Source organism: Helianthus annuus, chromosome 2, assembly GCF_002127325.2.
Source record: "Helianthus annuus cultivar XRQ/B chromosome 2, HanXRQr2.0-SUNRISE, whole genome shotgun sequence".
Classification (NCBI taxonomy): domain Eukaryota; kingdom Viridiplantae; phylum Streptophyta; class Magnoliopsida; order Asterales; family Asteraceae; genus Helianthus; species Helianthus annuus.
Window position 1 is genome coordinate 125,140,893 of NC_035434.2, and position 11,750 is coordinate 125,152,642.

The 11,750-nt window shown below is 38.8% G+C and overlaps 1 protein-coding gene across 1 annotated transcript; it reads right to left on the minus strand.

The window, feature by feature from the left end:
* Positions 1-3,088: 3,088 nt before the first annotated feature.
* Positions 3,089-5,680, minus strand: LOC110895083. The gene has a single exon (XM_022142363.1). The coding sequence runs from the start codon at positions 5,678-5,680 to the stop codon at positions 3,089-3,091; it is 2,592 nt and encodes an 863-aa protein (XP_021998055.1).
* Positions 5,681-11,750: the final 6,070 nt, after the last annotated feature.

Consider the following 11,750-nt stretch of genomic DNA (forward strand, 5'->3'; position numbering starts at 1 on the left):
ATAAGTATTTACCTGAGCTAGATGTGAAAGAAGTAACTCAGCGGTATATTTCTAAGGCCTTGTATAGAAGGTTTATTAACCTATTAGGATACTAACGGGTCTTTATTTAAGTCAAAGACTTAAACCGGTTAGTTTGAAAGATACCTTACGGTTCTAAACGCTAGATTAAGTGGAGACCGGGATGGAATGTAATTTAGACCCGACAAGTTTGGATACTTGTATAATATGGGTATACTAAACACATTCTGGATTTTGAAGATTTAATGATAAGGTTAACCCGTTTCGGCTATTTTATGTAAACTAGCCACATAAACCGATCCGAACGCATAAATGCATAACGGGTAACCAAATGAATTATATACAGGTCTCATATGTTATATGCTTAAAATGTGTTAATATATCAGTAGGATGTTAACACTTATGCCCAAGAAGTATTTAAAACCAATTTAAGTCCTGTAAGGGCATTTTGGTCATTTTAATATTGATAAAAGAGATTTTATAGTAATCTGAGGTTCTGGTCTAAAATATTTAGTAAAAATATTTATTTTATCAAGTTACATCTGTAAGATATCATACATAGAGGTTTACCATTTATGGCCAAACTATGCCCCGAAGGGTATTTTGGTCATTTCACATATGCTTTTAAGGATATTTTTGAAAGTCTGAGTTCATGTCTTGTATCTACTGTAATAATATAAAAATTTATTTAAAAAATCAGTAGGTAACAAGTCTTAGGTGTTAAATATGGTTTTAAACCATACTATGCATCTAATTAGCGTTAAAATCGCAAATTGACGATAATTAAGATGTTTATGGAAATCTGAGATTTTGATCAGTTTTCAATGCTCAAAATATACGATCAGTAGGAAAAGGTTTGGCATTCAAATCATATGTCAATCTCATTTTATGCATGAAAAGGATATTATCGTCGTTTAGCGACTTATACAAGAACTCAATGATATGGTCAGTTTATAATCTGACCAAAAATCCTTAAAATCCCTAAAAATAATATCTTACAGTAGGTAATGAGTTTTGGGTCAAAATCCATGTTTAAACATGTCTTATGCAAGATAGCTTAATTTAAATAATAAAAGCTTTCAATTTACGATATCGAGCATAACTTCTGTTTGAGACCAGAAACAAGTGTCAAATTTTCGGGACATACTTATATATCAGTAACAAAGGTTTTTTTCCTCTCACATTTTCAAAAATATCGTTTATATGTCAAAAGGGCAAAATGGGCATTTATAAGCATATTAACGAAGATTAGCATATAATTCAGAATACTAAGGACCAGGTAATACAACTCCAGAGGGTTATACTACAACATAATATGGTCCTAATGGAAGCTTAAAACATGGAAGAAATAAGCTCAATCTGGTCAGAACTGAAAGTCAAAGCAAAAGTCAAGCTTTTGCGACTTTCGGTTGCGAACCGACCTTAGACTTAGAATTGTCGTGTTGGACCTGTTTGGACATGTTCTAATAATAATTACTAAGTTATTAGAGTGTTAAAATATAATTTATAACCTCTGTATTATTAGTTTTAATCATTATTTAAAATTCTGTCCAATTTGACTTTTTAATTAATTAGTTTGACCCGACAATTAACTAAGCAAACGAAATAATTATGAGGTACCCTTTTAAGGGTTAATCACCTACCTAATTATGATCACATAACCACATTCATCTCGGACAGTGGCTGGACCATTTGAGTTTAAATCGAAGGTCAAAGCTAATTTACGATAACTTTGACTTTTCGGTTTTTAAACAATAAAACTGAACTAAAGAGAGGGCTAAGACACTTACAAAGGGTCCTCTTAAATCCAAACCCGGTTCGAAGCCCTTATCATGCAATTTAAGTTCAATTATGGTCAATCTACCTAGGGTCTCACACTAGAAATTCACAGGTACACCTAAACCCACCTCAAACTTATAGGACAAAGAGAACGATCACTGGACCAATTCACAACCGTCTTATATCAAAACCAGGAGAGTTTATAATCAAAAAAAAATTTTCTTTTTCTCTTTTTTTTTCATCGTGAGTCTAGACGCTGCTTTCCCAAAACAAGAGGCAGTCCGGCTGTAGAGTCGCTATCCCCAACCACAGACTACTTAGTTTCGGTACTTTATTATTTTTTTTCTTTTTATTGCTTTGCACGGTCGATTTCACACACCCTAGCGGTAATCCGGCTGTAGAGTCACTATCCCCAACCCAGACTACATAGGAATGGCTACTTTCATTTAGTTTCTAGCTCACTTTTTATTCTATTTTTTTTTATGATCACAAACTCTAACGGTTTTAACTTATAACGGTGCCCCTTATGTTATTTTTGGCGGTTTCAATTTCCCCACTTTCCCTAGATGAGAACCCACTAGTAGACCGACCTTAGGTATATTTAAGATCAAAGGAACCTAGAACCGAATCAGGCCTACCCGCATATCCCAAACTAGACACGAGCACGATTATGTATTCTCATATTATTATTATTTGAACCCGAACAAAAATCCAACTTTTCTATCATTTTCCGTTTTTATTTTGCAAACTTCTTATTTCAAAAGATATTTTCTAATTTTTTTATTTTTTTTAATTTTTTTTGGATTTTTGAAATTTTTTTTTTATGACTCAAGACTCTACTAACTAGACACACTGAACAATAGTTCCCATCCCCACACTTAAACTTTACATTGCCCTCAATGTAAGATGGAAACCGACTCAAAAAACTAAAAATAAATAAGAAATAAAAGACCAAGGGCAAATCGGAAAGGACTTAGCTGGTTTAATTCGCAGATGCTCCAAAACTCTCGTCCAATCCAGCTCGATCGTATAGCATTTCGTTCGCGATCGGCTTGACTCTAACTGGTATACTTGATAAATGCCTGAAATTTGAATAAACAGCTCCAAAATCACCCGAATGGAGATTGAGTACGGGTGGTACATATTCAAACCTGCATAAACAAAAACAAGCAAACACCAAAGCAGTACCGACTCTAAAAAAAATGACTCAATACTACTAAATTAGACTCATGATACAAAATAAAAGACTCAATATACAAACTCTACAAATGGTGCACAACTGTCTACGCACTCATGGAGGATCATATAAGCGCAGCTCACCTCCATACCAACTACTACGGGCTGCAGCACTATCAAACCTATCATTTCCCGCATCTCTCCAAACTCCCTCATATTTCTCACAATCTCTCAACTCGTCATCGGGCGGTTTGAATCTAGATGTTTCATATCGAAATCTATCCCCACACTGAGCCCTGCTCAGTGTCTCTATCCTAGATTCTAACCTCATCAACCTCTCTTCCAACTCTTCAACTCTCCTATCAGGTGGATCCCCACACTTGGGTTTTAACACCTTCTCCACACTCGGCTCAGTCACCACCTCTTTCTCGGCACTCTCAACCTTCCCACTCTCCTCCAACAACGCGATCGCTTCGACTCGATCACTCGACCCTCTCGTAGTATTCACCTTGAAAACTACCGACTCGTCGCCCGCTCTAAGTGTAATTGTGCCTAAGAAGACATCTATAAGCGCTTTAGCGGTGTTCAAGAACGGGCGCCCTAAAATCAACGGCACTTTTTCATCAGCCTCCATATCTAGCACTACAAAATCCGCTGGAAAGACAAACCTGTCCACCTTCACTAACAAATTCTCCACTATCCCACGAGGATACTTAACTGACTTATCCGCTAACGAGAGGGTCATTCGAGTTGGCTTCAAATCACCAAGGCCTAGTTTTTCGTAAAATGAATATGGCATCAAATTAATACTAGCACCAAGGTCTGCCAACGCGTGGTTTTGAACATCACCACCAAACAAACATGGGATCGTGAATATGCCCGGATCAGTGAGTTTCTCAGGAAGTTTAGTCAAGATCACTGCAGAACAATCTCCATTCAATGGAGTACTAGAACACTCACCTATCTTATCCTTACACTTGAGAAAATCCTTAAGGAACTTGGCGTATTTGGGCATGGATCTCAGGGCCTCTATGAACGGAAGATTCACCTTTAGCTGGGTGAACATCGTAAGAAACTTCTCGTATTCCCTAGCGTATTGCTGCTGCTTAGCACGGGCGGGAAACGGAAGACGGGAATAATCAATCACTGGCGGTGGCCTAGCCCTAACCGGCTGCTTCTTTACTTTCTTCTCAACCTGAGGCTCCTCGGTATGTGCGGTACTTGCTGGGTCTAGCCTATGTTGCACCTTACCTGGGGCCTCCATCTCTATTTCCTCATCTACCTCAGCGTCACTCTCTAACTCAACACTCTCTCTCGCGACCTCTCCTAGACTCATCCCACTACGAGTAGTGATGGCTTTCACAGAATGGTTAACCGGGTGAGTGGTACCTGAAAACTGACCAGAGGGGGACTCTCTCAACTGCCTAGGTATATACCCTACTGACCTCTGAAGATCTAAAAGAGTAGACTCTTGATTTTTAAGCTGAAGTTCGTGGTTTCTATTCGTCTGCTCCTGATTTTTCATGAACGCCTGAGTCTGCGTCATCATCTGGGTGAACATCTCCTCCAACCTGTTCGTACTAACCTCAGGAGCCTTTCCACTGCCTTGACTCTCCTGAGTCGGTCCTCCACTAGCAAACTGCCTACTCGAACCACTATACTGACCACTCTGATATAAATCAGTCCCCCTACTTTGATACTGACTCAATGGAAAACCAGGGGGATCGCCAGAAGGGCGATATCCACTACTACTACCACTACCCTGCCAGCTGGAGTTAAAAAGATTATTATTATTACTAAATTGACCCCTAGACTGACCAGCTATGCACTCAACCTGCTCTAGAGTAAGAGTGGGACAATCGAGCGTGTCGTGACCTCCCCTACAGACCTCACACCTATCAATTCTCTTCTTAATCTCACTCAGCTCTCGCTTCATCTCTTGCCTCAACTCCTCTCTAACTCTCTCGATCATAGCAGCAACTACCGATGGATCCAAGCTAACTTGGTTTACCCCTCGACCGACCGAGGAGGTACGAACAGGAATGGAAGTCCTGCTGGTAGTGCTGTAATCCATGTCAGAATGGGCAAAACTTTGAAACAAATCGTTACACTCAGCTACTGTCTTCTTGCCCAAAAGTTGCCCTCCTGCTGAAGTATCGAAACGAGCTCTAATCTCAGGAGTAAGACCATTGTAGAATTTTTCAACTAACGCCCAATCAGACAAACCATGCTGCGAACAACGGGAAAGAAGCGTCTGAAAACGCTCCCACGCCAAGTGGTACGGCTCATCAGGCTCCATGCGGAAGGAGTGGATCTGATCACGAAGGCGAGACGCTTTGGCTGGTGGAAAGTACTTGGCTAAGAAAGCATCACGGAGACCTGCCCAAGTGGTGAAAGTGCCTGCGGGCTGAGAATCGAACCAGACGGCTGCGCGTCCAGCGAGTGAGAATGGAAAGATCTGAAGATACCTAGCATCAAGATTGACACCCTCAATGGAGAAGGTGCTGCAGAGACGAGTGATGCGATTGATATGAGCGGGGGCATCCTCGTCGTCACGACCATGGAACTGGCAGGAATTTGTGATGGCGGTCATAATGTAGGATGGAATCTGCCAAGACCGATCGTTCGGGATGTCTGGAAGGGTGATGGGGGAATTCCGACCGGCAAAGCCAGTGGTCGCCTGATCGTAGACTGTCCTACGGGCCATGTGAGCTACGGGTGGTGGACTAGGTGGAGATGAAGAAGAAGAAGACTAACAACTGACTCGACAAACTAAAACAAAAAGAAACAAATAAATCTAGACTCCTACGACTCAAACAAATAGCACGTAGCACGTATAATGTCAATCAAGTCCAAACAAAGTAATCAACGCAATCGCCAAGAGTCCCCGGCAACGGCGCCAAAAACTTGATGTGCTAAATGTGGGTTAATTAAAACAACTAAAATTACCCTAATTCTAGACTCTCTAAGTTTTAAATTTATAAAACTAAGACTCTCTAAACCCTAAACCACACAACCGGCAAGTGTACCGATCGGTGTAGTATAGCCTAAGGAAGTCCGAGTATCGAACCCAAGAGACTCTACTGATTACGCTAATGACTCTATCTAGACTTAGACTGACACGACTTAACTAATTGTTTATTTGGATGGGGGGGGTTTCTAAAAGTCCTAAATAAAATATTAAAATAATATTAAATAACTAGACGAACTAAACACGAGCTCGAACGAAGACTGAACTCAAGGATGATGAAGGAACTACCTAGGCTAGACGCAAGCTAAACTCAGAATGGATTTCTATTCGATGATTTTGTGGTGTGGAACCGGGATCTTTGGATACTAAACCTATTAAGACACCACTAAGCCCCTCAAACACTCTCAATGCGATTCTTATGGCACTACCTAGGCTGTTACGCTCACCGGGTTTCTAGATTTCTTTTCCGTCCTCTAGTTTCTTGAAAGTGCCTATGTAAGACGCTCTACCTTGCCGCGCGAACGTCTAAAGCAACTACGGGTTTTAATCTTGGCTTAATAGACAATGGAATGTTAAGTCCTTATAACTAAACCGAGACCTATTAATATCCTCGAGCCTTTCCGCGACGAGTCTAGCAGCACACTTGATTTTATTAAATTACCGAATATTACTTCTAAGGCTACTTATGCAATTTCACCCTAAAGGATTAGAGATTTATTATGCAATATAGACACTCACCAAAACCTAAAACCCTAGCCCGACTCTATTCCGTGATAAAGACCGTCACCAAGAATTGAACGAAGCAATAAACAATAATAAAATAATCGTCAAGCACGCATATGCACCAAGTTAGATTCCCGAAGCTTTTACAGTACAACAAAAATCCACAACCACGCCAAAAATCGAATAAAAATCCAAACTTTATTAAACCATTATCATGCCTAGGTAGTTTAAGAGTTTTAGCCAAGAATCATAACCACTAACAAGAAACAAGTCTCAAATAAATAACAAATCATAGTATCAAGTTAAAAAGAACACAAAGTCTTTAAAATTGAATACTAATAAATTGCAAACCCGGACTTAAATCTTGATCGAACCCTCGAACCAATCCGCTTTCTTTCTCCTTCTGTCTGTCGAACTTTACAGCCGACGCCTCTGATGTTTCTGTCTTAATGTGCCCCCTGATGTCGACTAGAGCTCCTCCTATTATGTGCGGCTCCTTCAATATCATGTATATAAATTCGTGCCCCTACTCTCCTAATTGCCGCCCTGTTGTTCACAAGTGGGCTTCGGCCCAATTCATGTGCCGCCCCCCTAACCAATGAGGGCTGCCGCCCTTTTAAGCCAATGAAGGTTGCCGCTTTCATTTAATGTGTGGCTACTAGTGGATCATGCACCTCCACAATGAACATGGTGGGCTCCTCCAAACCGTATATGTCTTCTCCACTGTTTGCGTTTTGGGTTATGTGCATTCAAGGCCCAATCCCTCTAATTATTATATGCAGCCTTTTATTGCTAGAGACAATGGGTTCGGCCCAATCACTGAAAATAGCGGTGATTTTAATTCGGTCAGTGGCATCTTACTCTACTCAACTGGCTGGTTATTTCCATATTACTCGTTTTTGCTCCATTCGCACCAGGACCTGCCAAAACACAAAATAATATAATACACAACTAATACTAAAAATAATAAATAAAAACTATACAAAAATTATACAATTTACACGGGACAAATATGTGTATTTTACCCCACATCAGGTATACTAAACACATTCTGGATTTTGAAGATTTAATGATAAGGTTAACCCCGTTTCGGCTATTTTATGTAAACTAGCCACATAAACCGATCCGAACGCATAAATGCATAACGGGTAACCAAATGAATTATATACAGGTCTCATATGTTATATGCTTAAAATGTGTTAATATATCAGTAGGATGTTAACACTTATGCCCAAGAAGTATTTAAAACCAATTTAAGTCCTGTAAGGGCATTTTGGTCATTTTAATATTGATAAAAGAGATTTTATAGTAATCTGAGGTTCTGGTCTAAAATATTTAGTAAAAATATTTATTTTATCAAGTTACATCTGTAAGATATCATACATAGAGGTTTACCATTTATGGCCAAACTATGCCCCGAAAGGGTATTTTGGTCATTTCACATATGCTTTTAAGGATATTTTTGGAAGTCTGAGTTCATGTCTTGTATCTACTGTAATAATATAAATTTATTTAAAAAATCAGTAGGTAACAAGTCTTAGGTGTTAAATATGGTTTTAAACCATACTATGCATCTAATTAGCGTTAAAATCGCAAATTGACGATAATTAAGATGTTTATGGAAATCTGAGATTTTGATCAGTTTTCAATGCTCAAAATATACGATCAGTAGGAAAAGGTTTGGCATTCAAATCATATGTCAATCTCATTTTATGCATGAAAAGGATATTGTCGTCGTTTAGCGACTTATACAAGAACTCAATGATATGGTCAGTTTATAACCTGACCAAAAATCCTTAAAATCCCTAAAAATAATATCTTAACAGTAGGTAATGAGTTTTGGGTCAAAATCCATGTTTAAACATGTCTTATGCAAGATAGCTTAATTTAAATAATAAAAGCTTTCAATTTACGATATCGAGCATAACTTCTGTTTGAGACCAGAAACAAGTGTCAAATTTTCGGGACATACTTATATATCAGTAACAAAGGTTTTTTTCCTCTCACATTTTCAAAAATATCGTTTATATGTCAAAAGGGCAAAATGGGCATTTATAAGCATATTAACGAAGATTAGCATATAATTCAGAATACTAAGGACCAGGTAATACAACTCCAGAGGGTTATACTACAACATAATATGGTCCTAATGGAAGCTTAAAACATGGAAGAAATAAGCTCAATCTGGTCAGAACTGAAAGTCAAAGCAAAAGTCAAGCTTTTGCGACTTTCGGTTGCGAACCGACCTTAGACTTAGAATTGTCGTGTTGGACCTGTTTGGACATGTTCTAATAATAATTACTAAGTTATTAGAGTGTTAAAATATAATTTATAACCTCTGTATTATTAGTTTTAATCATTATTTAAAATTCTGTCCAATTTGACTTTTTAATTAATTAGTTTGACCCGACAATTAACTAAGCAAACGAAATAATTATGAGGTACCCTTTTAAGGGTTAATCACCTACCTAATTATGATCACATAACCACATTCATCTCGGACAGTGGCTGGACCATTTGAGTTTAAATCGAAGGTCAAAGCTAATTTACGATAACTTTGACTTTTCGGTTTTTAAACAATAAAACTGAACTAAAGAGAGGGCTAAGACACTTACAAAGGGTCCTAGCTATCTTTTCTACAAGAACAAGCTCCCTTCTTGGCCAGGAAACTCCAGATGTGAGAGTAGGATTGATTTCAAGTGAATGAGCAAATAAAATGTTCAACATGAAAGCCTATTTATACATGAAATCCTTGATTCAAGATCACACCAGGTGTAATGGAAGTGTTTAGGATCACCCCAGGTGTCCTGGTGGTATTCTAAAACCGACAATAAGCCCCAAGATTCGAAATTCAGGCCTCAAAGGCGGTGCAACAAGCTGCAACATGGAGCTGCCAGTTTTTTGGAAGCTGGCAGTTGCTACGCGGGCCGCGTAGGAGATCAGAAGGGGCTACGCGCCCCGCGACAAGCTGTCGCCCAGGTTAACTAACTTTCAAACATTGCACTTTCAGCCCCCGATCTTTTAATACCTCAATTATCCTTTATTTTTTATACAAATGGCCCTTATAGTTAGTTTGTAGAGGTTCATCGGAGTGTAACCAAACTTCGTTAGGCCCAGTTTCGTTAAACGATCACCGTAAACATAAGTTTCTTAACATTGACACTTTTAACCCAAAATCTTGAAAACTTGAATAACGATCTCGAATCCACTTGAAACTGATATCACTTATTCTTGAGAGTATGTTTGAATATTACGAAGCCTCGGGTTCGTTAAAAGGTCACTAAGAGGTAAGAATTAACATGTTGACACGTTTAACCCCTACAGTTTATAATCTTTCGATTATTTCCATAAACGGCTTCTTATATCCAATTTATTATTCGTTTAAGAATATATTCTTCGTGTATGGTCATTCAGAGGCACAAGTTTGGCATGTTGACACTTTTAGTCCCTGTGGTTTCATATTTTCATTGTTTGTCACCTTTAGTCCTTCAAACTCAATCTTTCCCATGATTAGGGTTTAGGACACGTGTCTTCACATAATTGGACACGTTTTTTACGTGGTGTTACAGGGTGCGGTCAGAATTTTTCCAAGGGGTGCGGTCGAAATTTTCCAAGGGGTGCGGTCGGGATTTTTCACGAAAAAAAAACACTAATTTTTTTTTCAAGTGTGCGGCCGCCCACCTACGGGCTAACTTGGGTACGCCCCTGGACATAAGAGGTCAGAAGAGCTTTTTCTGAAAAAACAAACACCCCCCAAGACTTTGAATATTTACAGAACGCCTAAGACTCGAATATGGTCTCCAACCGTTGCCGAAAACAAAGATCAAAATTTTGTTTTTAAACATACGCTAATGTTGTGTTTTATACACGGTATACAAAAAAAACAACTTATTTGTAGGCTCGACTTAATTTGAGTTTTCAGCGAGCCGATCTCATGGCTCATTTACGCCCCTAAGGATGAATATTTGAGTGTGTGACTGTATATGTAGTTAATTATAATCTTACATTGTTACGAATATGGTTACATTAAAATCAAATACATAATGTTAAAATGTCTAGTTAACACTTTTCTTGAAGTATATGAAACTCTTAGAATTAAATTAATTTATATTTATTGTACCTTCTTAATTAGGGTTTGTATGAACTTAAGATCATATTGAGCTTATGGGAATCCTAAGAGCTTATTGTACCTCTCCCCCTTCCTTACTACTTATCCCCTTCCTTACTACTTAGGTCTTCCGTAGTGGGGCTGCATGTCACGTCAGAGCCATCTATAGCACCCCATAGTGCCTGACAACACCGATACGGCCAACGCTAAGGGGATTAAAAATCAATCCTTCGCGAAAATTAAAACGTTGCACAATGTTCCTCCCTAACTCACACACATACATATACATACATATGTATGTATAATTAAAGGAAGTATATAACCCCCTTACCACTACACCCTCTTGTGATATAACTCCCTATAAAGTCTTCTCTTGCACTTTTTCACCACTTGTCGCATAACCCCCACCAAAGAGCTTTATGGGGCTTTATGACTACACATGGTCTTATACCCTTCTTTTACGAGGAAAAAAGTGATCCCCCCCCCCCCCCCCGCGGTTAGTATGTGAAAGAGGTGGGGGTACATTAAGTAGCACCCCTAAAAGCGTAACATGTAAATACGCAAGTATAATATACCATTTTATATTCGCGAATGAGCATGTAAATACGAAACTCCGTCATATCCCTGAGAGCATAGCATCAACAATAATTGATTTGTAGTATGGTGTGGAATAGATAGGCATGGTGAGCTTTTAGTGCAAAAACGCTCAAAAACAGGTTTTGCGAGTGGAAGAAAGAGTGAGAAGTACGTTTCTAAAGCGTTTTGGAGCCGGTTTTGACAGTGAGATTGGCAAAGTCCGGATAGCCGCTAACACGGTGCCAATTTTAAAACCGATCCAAATAGTCCAATAAGGAAACAAAAAAAATGATTGAATTAAGAACCCACCCAAAATCCAACACATCCAAAAAAACAACAAAACCCTACCATCTCTTTCTTTATATTCTGAAATTCACAACATCCACGTCACTAATTTGA